The sequence below is a fragment of the Eurosta solidaginis genome, chromosome 2 (assembly GCF_040869045.1).
Source record: "Eurosta solidaginis isolate ZX-2024a chromosome 2, ASM4086904v1, whole genome shotgun sequence".
Classification (NCBI taxonomy): Eukaryota; Metazoa; Arthropoda; class Insecta; order Diptera; family Tephritidae; genus Eurosta; species Eurosta solidaginis.
The window spans coordinates 206,186,530-206,206,003 of record NC_090320.1 but is presented as its reverse complement, the minus strand read 5'-3'; the positions used below and the strand labels follow the sequence as shown (position 1 = coordinate 206,206,003).

The following is a 19,474-nucleotide window of genomic DNA, read 5'->3' as shown; positions in this document are numbered from 1 at the left end:
CAAACATATATTTATATAGTGTAATACATATGGGGTATTCCATCCCATTTCGACCAATTTCGAACCCGACCCCTTTAGAATTGGCTGAAAGTTTTTCTTCTTTTTCTAGCTTACGAAAGACGTTTTTCAGAATTTTTTCAAATTTTTTCATCCAACTCAAAAAAAGTTATAAATTAAAAAAAAAAAAAACACCGTTTTTGTTTTCAAAATGCTATAACTTTTTCAAAAATTGACCGTTTGGGATCTTTTTTTTAAATTTGTTTTTAAATGTACTTTTCGGAAAAAATACAAACAAATTTTTAAAGTTGGAGATTCGAGTTCAATGCTCAGCTCCCGAAAAGCTAGCTGATGAAGAAGTGAAATTCAGAAACATGTCCTAGTAACCATCGCCGTTTGTAAACTTTACAATTTTTCTCTAATATCAATAACAAAAACCATTGTATAAAGCAATATGAGCAAAGCTCGCTAATTAAATAGATACAATTTTGACGCTGTTTTGGAGTTACAATTTGTTGTTGATACTTTTGATTTACTTCCTTCCTTTTTCGTTTATAATCTGTTGTTTTTAATGCTTTTCTGCTTTCTTTCTCTGCTCTGCTTCTATAAGCGCACCACATTTGTTAAAACACAATATTATTTTCAGCATACCGCATATGTACATATGTAAATGTGTAAATTTATTTTGCCACACCGCTATTATTACAAGTGACTGTTATTACGGATAAATAATGATGATAATATATAATTTAAAAATAAGTTCATTTTCTTTCCTTTTTTTAATTTTATTTACATCGTTTGAAAGTTCATTTAGTATTCATATTAATTTGAACACTTTTTATTGTTAAACGTTTTTCAGTTTTATTGCATCAATATACAAAAACAAAACAATCATGTTCAATTAACGATGATATTCAGTGTTCTACATAAAATCTTATATCACCACACCACATGTACATTGCAAATCAATTCATCATTTTACCATTTTTTAATTTTTACATTTTTTAATTGGTAAATGAATAGTTTAAAGGATCCACATATTTATGGGGTAAAACCGGGATAGATGCCCCAACGGGATAGATGCTCCATATTCAAAAAACCTTATTTAACGAGCTCGTGACTAAGAATTAATTACACAGGTAGGAGCCGCAGTCCACCCGCATTTTAAGTACCGAAGGGCATTCGTGCAGTGAAGATGCGTTTAGTTGTTGTGTGGTATTATTTTCGCGGCAACGTTAAAAAACACGTAAAAGTTTTAAAGGTTGGTATTTTGCGTCGTATAACTTTATAATTAGTAATACATTCCAATATATTTTTTATTACCTCATTTTGAGATTGCACACAAGTGTTAGAAAGGATAGTTGCCCTGTTTTTTAGAGGTATCGATGCCTCTAAGGACCCCTAAGGGCATCTATCCCTCAAAATATCACATATGGAGTAAGTATATATTTTTGTAATATTTTTAGAGTCTGACATACTTTTTATATATTTACGTATACTTAAATTCGAACTTTTTACAGATTTCAGCAAAACGGTGCCGAGAAAATACAAACGAAAAGGAGTGCGGCCTCGAGCATTTCGTTGGGATGGAAAGCCTTCAGGCAGCGTTCAATGAAATGGACAAGAATTATTGCACAAGATGTGGAAAATTAAAAGCAATATCAAGCCGAACTTCATTTAAATTGGATGAAATAATAATTTTATTTATTTTTATTTTTAGTTTAATATAAAAATGTATGTGCAATGTGCATGCTGACAGTTAAAGCTAATTTTTATAATAATTTTTTTTGTTGAATAAACGCTTTTAAAATTTAATTTAATAAAAAAATATAACTGTACATTTTAACCCTTAAACATTTATTGTTTAGTTAAGCAAAAGCTTTAATTAAAATATGACCTTTAGTTTGTATTAGAATTATTAATTAACTAATGATAACAATTAAAAGATTAAAAAAACACAAAATGTTTTATTTATTATGGTTTTGCAGTAGGAGTAGAACTACCTTGCATTGGTTTCGTTTTTTCGCTTGCATGGTATAAAGGGCATCTATCCCTCTCAACATTTTCTAGGTGGGGCAACTATTCATACAGGTAGGCATCTATCCCCAATAAAAAAGTTTCACGAAAAGCTAATTTTTTCAAAAACTGTTTATGATAGGATAAAAAATAATAATAATAATTCAAGTTGAAAGATTGAACTAGCTACATTAATAAAACTTATTGGTTTAAAATTAATATTTTTAAAATTAGGCGGCTTTTCGAAAAAGTGGGGCATCTATCCCGGTTTTACCCTATGTTTAAAAATTTCCCTTTGAAATATTTGCCATTCTTGGCCGCCATTGTAGGGATACTGTCACGGTCGCCATATAAAAGACTCCATAAAAGGAATGTCCTCTTTCGTGCATTTATGCACCAATACACACATGTTACATTTTAATTGAATAACACACAAACACGTATTTTTAGTAAATGTTTATATTAATATTTTATTTAAACGTATTTTTAGTAAATATTTATATTAATATTTTATTTAACAAAATAAAATATGTTTTAAAATTTGTTAGTTAATTTGCACATAAGATGAACACACTTATTCCCGTTCGATCACATCAAATTCTTCAACTCCCAACATAGTGTACCTATACAAGTGTGTCAACTAAACGATAAACGTCAAAACTACAAACAGCCTCGCTCACCTGATGCAAATCTCAGGTCTAGAGTTGCATTTTTGGTACGTAGGAGTACTTCAAGCTGAGTTGCATTTGATAGTTTAATAAAACTTTGTAGTATTTACAGATGAAATAGTTGCATATATTTCCGCGGAAATAAGAATACTAGAAGATTTGTAGTCTGCAACAATGCGGAAACATACGGAAAGCAAAATTTATTTAAGTTAGAGTCAAAATATAAAGCGGCACACGTGTAACATGGACAAATTTCACTTCTAAGGCTGTTTACACAAATCGCCAACTTCAACTGCAAATATCTCCGGATATAGATAAAATTTTTCTTTTCCGCCATCGGATTATTGTTCTCGAGATTAATAGCAGTCGGCCCCTCAACTAGACTATTACCAAAAAGAAAAAACCCATGTTCTGTGCTACCCTTCGTACCAGATAATATGCGTCTGGACTGCCTGTGGAAGCAGCTACGGTGGTTCTTTACATTAGCCCCAGCTGCTATGACTCACCCAAGAAATATCGCGACAGGTGCACACAGACGCGCTTTGGGCCCAGAATCACGGATCCGAACGCGGAACTCAAAAATGTTACATCTTCCAAGAGATATTTGTAGAAGAAATTAAAAAAAAACTTCATATGGTTGTCGTAATTTTGAGGGTTTTGATACCCAACCAAAAAATTTGACACTTATATAAGTGTTTTGCTCAGATTTACGGTTTTATGCCCAGACTAATTAAAATTGTTTTTCTTTTCTTTCATTTCTTTTCCAGTGCGTACCTTAGGAAACTCCGGCTTTATGTCCTTTGTTCCCTGTTGCCACACTCGAGCGGGACAAGGTGCGTCCCAACCCCAACGCGGGGAACACCCACACCCTGACACACAAATATAGTGAACTTGGGTACAGGAATTCAAATTAAAAAGTTGTTCACAATAATTTGAAAAACTCTACGTTTTCTTTGCTTTTTATACTTAAAGGAGTAACCCTCCGTAATAAATTAAACTTTTAATGAAAGTCAATAACTCTGAACTGAACACTTTTCGCCATGATATAAAATTAAAATGCTGTGGAACAGGAGTAACACTTTTGTGACTACATAAACCCTGTATCAATCTTATACGTCTCTGCACAGAACCCTAATTGACCGTTTTCAACCGAAACAACAATGGCAACCCAGATTTTTCCGTTATGCTCACTTAAGCGAGTGCCTGTCAGGAAGAAGTCAACACACTTGTACTTGTACACTATGACTCCCAAAACTAATAAAATTATTTTTTCACCTCGCCTACTATGCATTTGAAAAATCCAAATATTTTCAATTGCATACTAAGCTCAATACACACAAGTGCGCAAGGTGGAAGTGTATTATAGCTGTCTGAGAAAATAAACACCCGGTGTAGCTGTTAGAGCGTAATACTTTAAATCGAAATAGGTTCAAAGTCAGGCTGAGAAAGATTTTTTTTAAATGGATGTGGGAGAGCCAGTGGGAGTTTGAGTCGAAGTAGACACCCATCAAAGATTACGCTGTTTTAACAGAAAAAAATATTTATTTCGTCCTTTTGCGAAAGCGGTACGCTCTGGTACTAACACCTTCTGGCACTAGTCTGACTACCCTTGGAACCTTTAACTGTTGGTCCCTCGAACCTTCGCGTCCCTGAATTTTATTCTCATTTTAAGACTGGCATGCCTACTACGGGAATATTTCAAGCCTATTAAGCAGCTGTTAGAAGATTATCTTGAGCCATTTACTGGTGAGTCTCCTCGAAATGTAAGTACTGTCTGTCAGTTTTTTCTCTTCATTTCCTGTTGGAAAGTGTGCGCCGAAAAGGGAAATACAGTTAGAAATATTCAGTGGTTGGAAACCGTTGCAAGTGACACGCGAAATAATACGTACAGCAATGTCGAAAGTTATTGCTAAGTGTAATAGAGGATCAAAAACAAGAAATATTAGTTTGGACCATAAAAAGGACGAATATAAAACTTTGAGTGTGTAGGGGTCAGAGAAGTTTGTAGAATGGCGTCCCACAAATGCAAGCATTGAAAGCGCATTAGAAATTAAGCTGACGTGAGTGTTAAAATTAAAGTTTGAGTCGAAGTATATACCCAAGTTTTTAACTTCAAGAGTCGTGCGAAGATAAGTGTCTGCACGCCACAGTGTGAAACTTACTTATATTGAGGCAGGTAACAGTCCTCCGAAAGGACAGCAAGGTTCGTTATCGTGGATCTAACCGAAACAAATCCATGTTGATTGGCGCATATCAGGTGTTTAATAAGGGATTTTCCCCACCAATGGCTGTAATTTCAGTGTAACCCCGTTTAATTTGTAACGTCCCTCCCATAGTCATCCTCCCAGCAGATCCTTGCAGCAGGACTGTGCCATATTCTCCTGCTCCGGAAAGGTATCGAATCCAATCCGGAACCTGTGCCTGATCCTGGTTCAGAGAAATGGTTTCGCTGCGTTCGCCGGAAAAGATCACTTTTGGGACGGTCACACTCTTGTCAGTGTCCCACATGTAAGGGATGGTTACACCGGACGGGATGTTCTGAACTAGACGCCAAAACCCGTCGTCCAAGTAACTTTTACACCTGACACTTTGGCACCTTGCTGTTCACACCCAAGGGCGTTCCGTAGTCTGCGCCTTAGCCAGTCTTTCCGGCACAAGCACACGAACAGGCCAGGGAAACAGACTCGTAGTATCTACCAACTTGTGCACCGGTCACCAGCACATAATATATATGTTTGCGACATCTGCCCAATGCAGTTCCTACCATGGACGGTACCATTTTCCTAGATGTTCTGGTCTCCGCGACGACAACCCACTACAACTAAACGGGTACTCCAATGCTTACCCAGGGTCATCCAGGGCCACAATAGCACTTGCGCCCTGACCTCCGTCAGCAATGAGGCGAGAGTACTCCCGATTAACGAGAGAAATGAAATGATAAATCAACAGTTTTTGTTGAGTAGCCAGAAAGCTGTGCATCCCAACAGACATCTGACTGATTAAGCTACACCTCCCAGGGGCTTAAGGGAACTTATCCGTAAGCATTATGAGGAAATACGGTACCTGAGAATACAGTAGTATTAAGCAAAAAAGCACAAGTAGGCCCTCAGTGATATCCACAAACAGGCGTCGGACCTCTATGCCAGGAATTGCCCGGCGAATCCAGTTATTAAAGAAAAATACGCAGAACTCGCAGAAGAGGAACGCACTCTACCTAGGGAAACGCGCGACACTATAGCTCAGCTTCCATCTCGGTGATGTAACAGGTTAAACTTTTACCTTCAATTGTAATGTGGAACCAACGCCTCTAACACTCCTCTCACTATGGTCCCTCCTGTTTGAACGGCAATTTTGCTTTTACTCCCGTTAGACGATATTGATGACAATTTGTGATCGGGTCGCGCCTATTGGACGAGGAGAGGCGCTGCTACAACAACAATATAAGAGGTCGTGCTAGCGAAGAACACTTTTTCAAGAGAATAACTAAAAGATTGTCAGCATTAGTCATGGAGGAGTTTTTAAGTTTTGTAATTCCCCCAACCATATCTGCCTCTGTGGGAGAAAGTGCTCCAAAATTGTTAGCGGAGGGAGACTTAATTAGCATGCGTATGTTCTCTGTGTCTTCTTCAGATAAATCATTATCTGTGATAAAGTTTGCCAAGAAGAAATCTACAAAGAGATTAGCAACCTCATTAACAGAGTTGGAGTTAGTATATTAACTAGTAGGATGCGATATATATACCGATTGACAAACCAGTTAGTCTATGGAAGATACCATACCCATTGGCATGCTACTCAGTCTATATCAGGATCATATTAGATGACATGTTAATGGATTTAGACATCAGCTAAATGCCTTTCAATATAACAATCGGTACATTACATCAGCATGTTGTTGTTGTTAGATGCGTTGGTTCCACATTGGGATTTACAAGAAGGTTGTTGTCATGTGTCATGTCGAGGTTGATTCTGGATAGGTAAGAGTTTTACCTGTTACAGTATCCAGATCGAAGTTCAGCTAGAGTGACGCGCGTCTCCCTAGGGAGAGTGCTTTCCTCTTCTGCCAGTTCGAGGTACTTACCTTTAAGAACTGCGTTCGCCGGGCAATGCCTGGCATAGAGGTTCTACGCCTTTTTGTGGATATCACTGAGGGCCGGTTTGTTTTTTTTTGTCTTCATACGGCGGTGTTTTCAGGTTCCGTATTTCCTCATAATGCTTGCGGAGATGACTTATTCGGCGAGTGTCTTTATCGTCAACACAACAACAACAAACACCGTTATAAATAAATAAATAAAATAAATAATAAATAATGTTAGAGAAATATTGTGGTTTTACATTATAAATCTGATGTAGTTCTGTTGTTGTTGTAGAGATAAGGACACTCCCCGAAGGCCTTGGGGAGTGTTATCGAGTTGATGGTCCTTTTCCAGATGCAGAGCCGGTACGTTCCGGTACCAAGCCCGACCATCTCGGGAACGATTTGTTATGACCACATGCGACCTTCTAGGCCATACCGCCCTCCCACCCCCTAGATCCATGAGGAGTTCGGGGTCGCCAGAGCCTCGGCTGTTAATGAAACAGGATTCGACACGGATAGGTGAGGTTGACAATTGGGTTTGGAGAAGTTATGTATTGCGCTGGCAACTTGAAAGGGCTGCGCTACACAAACCCCTTGAATATGGTATTTTAGTCGCCTCTTACGACAGGCATACCTACCGCGGGTATATTCTAACCCCCTAATCCGCTGGGGGGCTTATCGAAAACAAGGTTAGAAAACTAGGTCAGAATTCGATTTGAGAAACGCTGATGTCATCACAGTTATAGATTGTTTTTTTTTTTTATTGATTTATCGATGAGGTCACATTTATACAGCGTAGTCTTTGGATTTTGCATATTTGATTTTGAGGCAGATGAGTTTTCACTGAGAAGCTTTTCATGGCAGAAATACACTCGGAGTGCTTGCCAATCACTGCAGAGGGGCAACCCCGCTTAGAAAATTTTTCTTCTAATTGAAAAAACTTGTTTCTAAAATTTGATAGATTTGATGTTGCTGTGCCCGGAGAGTGAACCCAGGATCTTTGGTGTAATAGGCGGAGTACGCTACCATCATATTCATATTTAGTTTATAAGCTCTAACTCATTTAAAGTACTATAATAATAAAGCAATGAAATTTGAAGAGATTTTAATAACTCGAATTTAATTGCGCTTCAATTTAAAATTCACATTGGAAACCAATTAAAACTTAACGTTATGATTCGATTAGAATTGTAACCGTGTTCTCGGTATCGAGAACAAAGTCCCCGTTTTGTCGAGAATGCCCTCTCACCTCCTACCTTAGAGAAATACATTAGAACACGTTTTCTAATCGTTCTCGAACATAAATGTTTGGATTGTAGAACACTACCTATTAGATCAATGAAGGTGAGTAGAGTGTAGATTGGAGACTGGTTCTCTACAACTACCATCTACATATATAATGTGATTAGGGTGTAATCTGGAGACTAGGTTTCTCCAACTGCACATAAAATGTGTGCTGTAGATTGGAGATTATGCGTCCGTCTTACAAGAATATAAGTCTTGTAATACAAAGACTTGACGCTCAGTAATCTTGATAAGAACAACGTTTATATAAGTCTAATTTGTTTAATATTATTTGTTTGCTCACTTACTTGCAAAATTAAAAATCTATTATGATCCAAATCGACATGATGTTTTTTTAATAGCTTTGCTACCTCTTTAAATTGTACTCGTCGCCCATTTATCGTATAATATGACGAGTTATCTCGGAATGCTGTACGTTCAACTATAATATCACTATCAGGTATTTCTTCGCAAGTACCACCCTCCTTATCCAGGATTTGCCGAAAATGAACCGCAACTGAACACATGGACATATTGGGATATCTTGCAGAATTGTGTAGCAATGTCGATATTTTCTTACAACGTATTTTATTGGCACGATAGCCAAAAACAAATAACATGGAATCAATAACATTGCTTTTACCGCTGCCATTAGGCCCAATTATTGCCGTAAAACACTACATATATAGAATGTTAAAGATTTGTACATTTATTTATTATCTAAATAACTGTACTAGTACCTATATTAACTCTTTACTTACATGATGAAAGGGCCCCAGTACTACTGTACCAGCATAACTTTTAAAATTTTTATTTTCAATTTTTTTGATGATCAAACGTGGTCCTTTACTTTCCGTTGAACAAAGCGGCGGTATAGGTGGTGGTATATATATATCACCAATACGTGTTCCACCTTCCTCATCATCTGATATGTTTGCATCATCCAAAGCGTGATGTTCTGCCGCGTCAGGTTCATTATTGCTTTGAGCTTGTGCAGCCGATGCCACAGCTATGCTTGCGCCATCAGTCAGCGTTTGCCCAAAGCCGCGACGCCGCTTTTCGGGTGTTGTTTGCTTCTGTTGTCCCGGCAATGACTTCCGCTTGGAAGATGACATCTTATCGCTTTTGGTGGGACGATAGGCAGACTTGCCAAAAAAGCGTGTTTTATTTAACTATATGTATGAATTTTTTTGTTTTTATAAGGGCACAAATTATTTGATGTTTTAACAGATGTTTTTGAACTTTCTCTAGTTCAAAATTAATTTTTACTTTTTAATTGGCGCTTGATATAAAAAGAAAACAAAGCTTGCTTGGCTGAATATCGTAAGCGTCATAACGTTTTCCACCATTGTAAATTTCATACTCCGAATTAGTCTATAATAAGTTGGATTCACAATCTGCCCACAAAATTGATGTGTTATTCAATCATATTACTCGTATGTTTATGGTCTTAAGAGATATGATCGCATCTCCAGATGGAGAAATAAACTTTTGGGATGTGATATTTTCCAGTACGGTAAAGCCAGAAGCTGTATTTTTCTGTTTCGTCTTATGTCTTGTAAGTCTCCCTCTTACCTGTTTGACAAATTTGTTTTCACGAGGTATGAGCGTACTAGTGATTAATTGTCCCTACCTTTAATTTCATAGCATCTGCGAGGTTGTTCTTTGTCAACACTATAGAACCTGGAATTCCATACCTGCCTCCGTTAGGGGTAAGCTAAACAAAAGTAATTTCAAGCAAATCTTATTTTCTTATTTCGCAAATTCGGACTTAAATTCTGACCGACCATTTATAGGTTATTAATGATGCCTTATAAGTATTATTACTATTATTACTAATGTTATTATTATTACTATTACTATTAGTGTTAATATTCAGGCCTGTTCTGGATTCCGATTCCGACCAAAAATTATCGGTTTGAAAAGTATTGCCTCTGAGCAGTCGGAATGAAAATTAATTGGCAGATTATCAGGCCTGTTCTGGATTCCGATTCCGATCAATTTTTTCGGAATCGAAATGGATTGGTGTTCTCAATTTCGATTCCGACCAAAAATTATCGGTTTGAAAAGTATTGCCTCTGAGCAGTCGGAATGAAAATTAATTGTCAGATTATACACAAATGTTGCGATATTTATCTTTCAAATAATTTTTTTTAAATTCTTCATTTTATTTGGAAGAGTTGTGTGTATTTTTTGTTTAAATTTGAGTTAAATTGGCATAATAAATCTTTCTTTAAAAACTTCTATCAAGAAATCTATTAGGCAAACAAATCGATGCTGATCGAAATGAAGTCGACCTGTTCTGAATTCCGATCCAGCGCATTTTTACGATTCGCACGCACAATAGCACGCGTTCTTGCGTCTGCGCATCAAAAACCATATCTGCAGGCATTTTTTAATTAAAATAAAATTTTATGATACTTAAACCAAAACACATAAACAAAAACAGCTGATTAAACTGGTTACCGAATCGGAATGAAAACGATTCGAAATCGACTTCGAATCGATTTTTTACAATCGGAATTGAGAACACCAAATAGAAACCGAGTCGAAATCAATGTCGTTTTACTTTTCATTCCGAGTCGGAATTCAGAACAGGCCTGATTATTTCTATATTTTTTATAATATATTTACACCTCTTTATATTGTTTACTTGATGTAGTTCATTACAATTTTGTATTTTGTTGTACTATAAAAGATGTTAAGTCTCATTGTACTAATTTTTATTTAAATAAATGAATGAATGAATTAAAAGATTGTCAGCATTAGTCATGGAGGAGTTTTTAAGCTTTGTAATCCCCCCAACCATGTCTCTCCCACAAAGTGACACAAAACTGTTAGCGGAGGGAGACTTAGTTAACATGCGTATGTTCCCTGTGTCTTCTTCAGATATATCATTATCTTGAAATTTATACACAATCAAAGACTTTTACCTAATCAAATAACGGAGCTACTATACGGCCACAAAGAAGACAATACAACGGATTTGGCGCTGGGCAAGGCGCCATTTTAATTTGGCAAGAGGAGACATTCGGCTTTTTCTACAACAAGAGAGTGGATATACATATGTAAATTCAATTTTACTTCTAAAAACGAAACACATAAAAAAATTAAGCGAAAATAAGGGATACAAGATTTGTGACTACATATAAATTGAAAAGAAAGGGAAAAGAATAAGATATTAAAACCAAATTTGACTACATATTATTCAAAAGGAAAGGAAAAAAAAGAAACGACTTTGTCATTGGCGTAGTGCCTTTAAAAAACAAAAACAAATTTTACGACAATAAATTTGAAAATGAATTATTAAAATACTGACACGAAGAATACAATACAAAAGATTTTGTGCTTGGCGTGGTGCCATATAAAAACTAAACTCACTAAAAGTACAATTTACAATTGAAATAACAAATTATGAAGGGGCCTGCTACACATGATTCTGGCCTCTAAGGTATTACCATTGGGTGCTACTGGTCCCAAATATACACTCAATCGGCATTGGAAGTTCAATCCGGAAATTTATAAATTCACACTAAGAGAAATACCTGGCGTGTGGAGATACACTCTCTGGCCAACAATCTTAAACCAAAAAAAAAAAAATTATTATAATGTAAAAGCACAATATTTCTCTTACATTAGAAAATGTCTTTGTGCTTGTTGTTGTTGTTGTGTTAACGATAAAGACACTCCCCGAATAAGTCATCTCCGCAAGCATTATGAGGAAATACGGCACCTGAAAACAACGCCGTATGAAGACAAAAAAAAATACACAAACAGGCCCTCAATGATATCCGCAAAAAGGTGTCCTGGTTTCCTCTATGCCAGGAATTGCCCGGCGAAGCCAGTTCTTAAAGGTAAATACCTCGAACTGGCAGAAGAGGAAAGCACTCTCCCTAGGGAGACGCGCGTCACTCTTACTGAACCTCGATCTGGATACTGTAACAGGTAAAACCCTTACCTATCCAGAATCAACCTCGACATACATAGTTTATGTCCTGCTTGCAATGTGTCCCCACATGACACCAACCTTCTTTTTACTGGCTGTAAGAGCAAATTTGTGCAGTAACGCAATCAGTCTTGATTTAGCCGATGGGTTGTTAGATCAAATCTGTGTTAGAGTTAAATTTACTAGCAAAAAATCATTAATACTTTTAGTTTCTTATATTCCTCCTGGTAGTGATATAGAAATGTATGTAAAACATTTAGAAAATGTGATTGCAATCTCAAATTCTCTAAAGTCTGGTGATGAAATTATTTTCTTAGGCGACTTTAATCTACCCAATATCTCTTGGGAAAATCATAATAAAACTTTAATACCGCATAATCTCAGCTCCAGCGTCGAAATCTATGTCGTAAGCACTTTGCTCTCTCATGGTTTCCTGCAACGTAACGGAGTTCAGAATGACAATAATAAAATCCTAGATCTAATATTTGTTACTAATAATTTAAAAGTATCATGCCATGAATGTCTATCTCCTATTTTGAATAATAGTTTTCATCATAAGGCTATTTTTCTTAGTATTATGTTTTATAGTTTCGATACCGTAAAAGATGAACCACTAGCTCGGCGGGATTACATGAGTGCCGATTATGAGTCTATAAATAATTTTTTGCACTCTTCCGATTGGGAGTTTCTGAAAAATTCCGGCTCTCCCAATACTTCTTACGAGATATTGTGTTCCATTTCTTCTGAAGCCATCTCTAATTTTGTTCCCCTAAAAAGAAGCGCAGCCAAAAACAAGTCACCTTGGTTCAATCTAAGACTCTCTAACTTGAGAAATAAAAAGAATAAGGCTTTTAAGAAGTTCAAGAATAATAATTCTGAAGTCAATCGTCTTAACTTCATTCATTTAAGAAAGGAGTATGATCATCTTCATAACTTCTTATTTAGGCACTATATGTAAACCGTTGAAACGAATTTAAAGTCCAATCCGAGAGGATTTTGGAAATTCATAGATTCCAGGAGGAAAACAAATGGATTCCCAACGAACTTGGAATATGATGGCGCTATCTCTGACAATACTGTCGAGTCCTGCGACTTGTTTGCAAAGTTTTTTCAGAAAGTTTATGAGAATCATAGCATTCCTATATCGCCTACATTCCATTCCATACCTTTATCTTCTATAACCTCCTTTTCAATCGCCGAAGAGGATGTACTATCCGCTATTTCATCGCTAAAGTCCAGTTCCAAACATGACTCCGAGGGATTTGCGCCTGTATTTTACAAGCGTTGCTGCTATACTTTAGCTAATCCCATATCCCAGCTTTTCCAGCATTTTATCAATAAGGGTACTTTTCTCGAACAGTGGAAGTTATGTCACATTGTTCCGGTCTTTAAGTCTGGTGATCGTAATGATGTTTGTAATTATAGGCCTATCGTTATACAGGGGACACTGGCCAAATTGTTCGACTACATAATCCAATCAAAGTTATTTGACCATGTTCGGGATTTTATCTCTAAAGATCAACACGGCTTCTTTCCTGGAAGATCAACCTGTTCGAACTTGACCCTATTAACGAATAGTATAGTGGGTGCGTTCGGAAAGCAGGCACAACTTGATGTGATTTACACAGACTTCTCAAAAGCCTTCAATAAGGTATGTCATACCATACTTTTGCAGAAGTTACGAAGTTACGGAGTTAGTGGCATTCTCATTAATTTCTTCGCTAGTTTTCTGTCAAACAGGAAACTATTTATTAAGTTAGGGAATACAACCTCAAGACTATTTATCGACGCGTGGTCAAGTATACCTCAGGGTACTCACTGCGGACCACTGCTATTTCTTTTATTTATTAACGACCTACCGAATTGCTTTAAATTCGCTAAGTGCCTAATGTTCGCGGATGACGTCAAACTTTTTTGTACCGTTCGTGATGCAAGTGATAGCCATAAGTTACAAGTCGATCTCAATTCACTGAATCAGTGGTGCACTTTGAATTTTCTCAAACTGAACATCAATAAATGCTGTGTTGTCACCTTCTCTAGGAAGTCTAACAACATGATATTTAGTTACAATATAGACAATTGTGCTCTAGCTAGAAGTACCAAAATGAAAGATTTGGGTGTTATTTTCGACTCAAAGCTAACATTTTCTCAACACATTGACTTAATAATATCAAAAGCTTTTTCTATGATAGGGTTCATAAGAAGAAATTCAATGGATTTCAGAGATCCTTGCACTTTAAAAGCTCTTTACATATCTCTTGTTCGAAGCAGACTAGAGTATTGTTCTCTAATATGGTGCCCATACTATGAAACCCACTCAAACAAAATCGAAAGAGTTCAAACAGTTTTCACGAAATTTGCTCTAAGAAAGTTACCGTGGCAAGGTAATCTTCCTTCTTATATTGGTAGACGGAAACTAATGGGCTTGCAGTCCCTATATGATAGGAGAATATACTTCTCAATACTTTTTATTTATAATGTCATTAATAATAACATACACTGTGACGACTTATCTAATTTGGTCAATTTATATGACCCGCTTTATATAATCGCTTATTGGTAGACACATTCCACTCTACTAATTACGCCATGAACGAGCCGATTGCTAGGAGCATTAGATTATGCAATACCTATGCAAGCGCTATTGAGTTTAATAATAGTATAAGTATATTTAAATTAAAATTATACACTATTTTAATTGATTAACTGCGTACTATACCTAGTCTGTAAGAATTAAATTCTGTAGACTGAACTTAAATAAATAAATAAATTCCAATGTGGAACCAACGCATCTAACAACAACATGCTGATGTAGTGTACCGATTGGTATATCGAAAGGCATATAGCTGATGTCTCGATCGATTAACATGTCAACTGACATGATCCTGATATAGACTGAGTAGCATGCCAATGGGTATGGTATCCTCCAAAGACTAACTGGGTATATGTATCGCATCCTACTAGTTAATATACTAACTCGAACTCTGTTAATGAGGTTGCTAATCTCTTTGTAGATTTCGCCTTGGCAAACTTAATCACAGATAAATCATTATTATTATGCAATACCTATGCAAGCGTTATTGAGTTTAATAATAGTATAAGTATATTTAAATTAAAATTATACACTATTTTAATTGATTAACTGCGTACTATATCTAGTCTGTAAGAATTAAATTCTGTAGACTGAACTTAAATAAATAAATAAATAAATAAATTCCAATGTGGAACCAACGCATCTAACAACAACATGCTGATGTAGTGTACCGATTGGTATATCGGGTAGCATATAGCTGATGTCTAGATCGATTAACATGTCAACTGACATGATCCTGATATATACTGAGTAGCATGCCAATGGGTATGGTATCCTCCATAGACTAACTGGGTATATATATCGCATCCTACTAGTTAATATACTAACTCCAACTCTGTTAATGAGGTTGCTAATCTCTTTGTAGATTTCGCCTTGGCAAACTTAATCACAGATAATGAGTTAGTCTATGGAGGATACCATACCCATTGGCATGCTACTCAGTCTATATCAGGATCATGTCAGTCGACATGTTAATCGATCTAGACATCAGCTATATGCCTTTCGATATACCAATCGGTACATTACATCAGCATGTTGTTGTTAGATGCGTTGGTTCCATATTGGAATTTATTTATTTATTTATTTATTTAAGTTCAGTCTACAGAATTTAATTCTTACAGACTAGATATAGTACGCAGTTAATCAATTAAAAATAGTGTATAATTTTAATTTAAATATACTTATACTATCATCAAACTCAATAACGCTTGCATAGGTATTGCATAATCCTTTGCTCCTAGCAATCGGCTCGTTCATGGCGTAATTAGTAGAGTGGAATGTGTCTACCAATAACCGATTATATAAAGCGGGTCATATAAATTGACTAAATTAGATAAGTCGTCACAGTGTATGTTATTATTAATGACATTATAAATAAAAAGTATTGAGAAGTATATTCTCCTATCATATAGGGACTGCAAGCCCATTAGTTTCCGTCTACCAATATAAGAAGGAAGATTACCTTGCCACGGTAACTTTCTTAGGGCAAATTTCGTGAAAACCTTTTGAACTCTTTCGATTTTGTTTGAGTGGGTTTCATAGTATGGGTACCATATTAGAGAACAATACTCTAGTCTGCTTCCAACAAGAGATATGTAAAGAGCTTTTAAAGTGCAAGGATCTCTGAAATCCACTGAATTTCTTCTTATGAACCCTATCATAGAAAAAGCTTTTGATATTATTAAGTCAATGTGTTGAGAAAATGTTAGCTTTGAGTCGAAAATAACACCCAAATCTTTCATTTTGGTACTTCTAGCTAGAGCACAATTGTCTTTATTGTAACTAAATATTATGTTGTTAGACTTCCTAGAGAAGGTGACAACACAGCATTTATTGATGTTCAGTTTGAGAAAATTCAAAGTGCACCACTGATTCAGTGAATTGAGATCGACTTGTAACTTATGGCTATCACTTGCATCACGAACTGTACAAAAAAGTTTGACGTCATCCGCGAACATTAGGCACTTAGCGAATTTAAAGGAATTCGGTAGGTCGTTAAAAAATAAAAGAAATAGCAGTGGTCCGCAGTGAGTACCCTGAGGTATACCTGACCACGCGTCGATAAATAGTCTTGAGGTTGTATTCCCTAACTTAATAAATAGTTTCCTGTTTGACAGAAAACTAGCCAAGAAATTAATGAGAATGCCACTAACTCCGTAACTTCGTAACTTCTGCAAAAGTATGGTATGACATACCTTATCGAAGGCTTTGGAGAAGTCTGTGTAAATCACATCAAGTTGTGCCTGCTTTCCGAACGCACCCACTATACTATTCGTTAATAGGGTCAAGTTCGAACAGGTTGATCTTCCAGGAAAGAAGCCGTGTTGATCTTTAGAGATAAAATCCCGAACATGGTCAAATAACTTTGATTGGATTATGTAGTCGAACAATTTGGCCAGTGTCCCCTGTATAACGATAGGCCTATAATTACAAACATCATTACGATCACCAGACTTAAAGACCGGAACAATGTGACATAACTTCCACTGTTCGAGAAAAGTACCCTTATTGATAAAATGCTGGAAAAGCTGGGATATGGGATTAGCTAAAGTATAGCAGCAACGCTTGAAAAATACAGGCGCAAATCCCTCGGAGTCATGTTTGGAACTGGACTTTAGCGATGAAATAGCGGATAGTACATCCTCTTCGGCGATTGAAAAGGAGGTTATAGAAGGTAAAGGTATGGAATGAAATGTAGGCGATATAGGAATGCTATGATTCTCATAAACTTTCTGAAAAAACTTTGCAAACAAGTCGCAGGACTCGACAGTATTGTCAGAGATAGCGCCATCATATTCAAAGTTCGTTGGGAATCCATTTGTTTTCCTCCTGGAATCTATGAATTTTCAAAATCCTCTCGGATTTGACTTTAAATTCGTTTCAACGGTTTACATATAGTGCCTAAATAAGAAGTTATGAAGATGATCATACTCCTTTCTTAAATGAATGAAGTTAAGACGATTGACTTCAGAATTATTATTCTTGAACTTCTTAAAAGCCTTATTCTTTTTATTTCTCAAGTTAGAGAGTCTTAGATTGAACCAAGGTGACTTGTTTTTAGCTGCGCATCTTTTTAGGGGAACAAAATTAGAGATGGCTTCAGAAAAAATGGAACACAATATCTCGTAATAAGTATTGGGACAGCCGGAATTTTTCAGAAACTCCCAATCGGAAGAGTGCAAAAAATTATTTATAGACTCATAATCGGCACTCATGTAATCACGCCGAGCTAGTGGTTCATCTTTTACGGTATCGAAACTATAAAACATAATACTAAGAAAAATTGCCTTATGATGAAAACTATTATTCAAAATAGGAGATAGACATTCATGGCATGATACTTTTAAATTATTAGTAACAAATATTAGATCTAGGATTTTATTATTGTCATTCTGAACTCCGTTACGTTGCAGGAAACCATGAGAGAGCAACGTGCTTACGACATAGATTTCGACGCTGGAGCTGAGATTATGCGGTATTAAAGTTTTATTATGATTTTCCCAAGAGATATTGGGTAGATTAAAGTCGCCTAAGAAAATAATTTCATCACCAGACTTTAGAGAATTTGAGATTGCAATCACATTTTCTAAATGTTTTACATACATTTCTATATCACTACCAGGAGGAATATAAGAAACTAAAAGTATTAATGATTTTTTGCTAGTAAATTTAACTCTAACACAGATTTGATCTAACAACCCATCGAATAAATCAAGACTGATTGCGTTACTGCACAAATTTGCTCTTACAGCCAGTAAAAAGAAGGTTGGTGTCATGTGGGGACACATTGCAAGCAGGACATAAACTATAAGGGTTTTACCTGTTACAGTATCCAGATCGAGGTTCAGTAAGAGTGACGCGCGTCTCCCTAGGGAGAGTGCTTTCCTCTTCTGCCAGTTCGAGGTATTTACCTTTAAGAACTGGCTTCGCCGGGCAATTCCTGGCATAGAGGACACCAGGACACCTTTTTGCGGATATCATTGAGGGCCTGTTTGTGTATTTTTTTTTTTTGTCTTCATACGGCGTTGTTTTCAGGTGCCGTATTTCCTCATAATGCTTGCGGAGATGACTTATTCGGGGAGTGTCTTTATCGTTCACACAACAACAACAACAAGCACAAAGACATTTTCTAATGTAAGAGAAATATTGTGCTTTTAAATTATAATAATTTTTTTTTTTTGGTTTAAGATTGTTGGCCAGAGAGTGTATCTCCACACGCCAGGTATTTCTCTTAGTGTGAATTTATAAATTTCCGGATTGAACTTCCAATGCCGGTTGAGTGTATATTTGGGACCAGTAGCACCCAATGGTAATACCTTAGAGGCCAGAATCATGTGTAGCAGGCCCCTTCATAATTTGTAATTTCAATTGTAAATTGTACTTTTAGTGAGTTTAGTTTTTATATGGCACCACGCCAAGCACAAAATCTTTTGTATTGTATTCTTCGTGTCAGTATTTTAATAATTCATTTTCAAATTTATTGTCGTAAAATTTGTTTTTGTTTTTTAAAGGCACTACGCCAATGACAAAGTCGTTTCTTTTTTTTCCTTTCCTTTTGAATAATATGTAGTCAAAATTGGTTTTAATATCTTATTCTTTTCCCTTTCTTTTCAATTTATATGTAGTCACAAATCTTGTATCCCTTATTTTCGCTTAATTTTTTTATGTGTTTCGTTTTTAGAAGTAAAATTGAATTTACATATGTATATCCACTCTCTTGTTCTAGAAAAAGCCGAATGTCTCCTCTTGCCAAATTAAAATGGCGCCTTGCCCAGCGCCAAATCCGTTGTATTGTCTTCTTTGTGGCCGTATAGTAGCTCCGTTATTTTATTAGGTAAAAGTCTTTGATTGTGTATAAATTTCAAATGTTAATTTCTCTTCACCGTTTTTTT

The 19,474-nt window shown here is 36.1% G+C and overlaps 1 protein-coding gene across 3 annotated transcripts in view; it reads right to left on the bottom strand.

Moving 5' to 3' along the window:
• Positions 1 to 19,474, bottom strand: part of glu (structural maintenance of chromosomes 4-like protein gluon) — a 73,979-nt gene that overhangs the window by 37,103 nt on the left and 17,402 nt on the right. Inside the window, exons 1-2 of one of the 3 annotated variants that reach the window (XM_067766986.1) lie at positions 8,805 to 9,487; positions 8,352 to 8,720 (exon numbers count right to left, since the gene is read on the bottom strand). The exons of 1 other annotated variant lie outside the window; for it this stretch is intronic. In XM_067766986.1, coding sequence (XP_067623087.1) covers positions 8,352 to 8,720; positions 8,805 to 9,158 — 723 coding nt within the window. In that variant the 5' untranslated portion in view covers positions 9,159 to 9,487. Of the gene's footprint in view, positions 1 to 6,762; positions 6,814 to 8,351; positions 8,721 to 8,804; positions 9,488 to 19,474 lie in introns of those variants that run through there. One more of the 3 variants, XM_067766989.1, reaches the window with a different exon arrangement.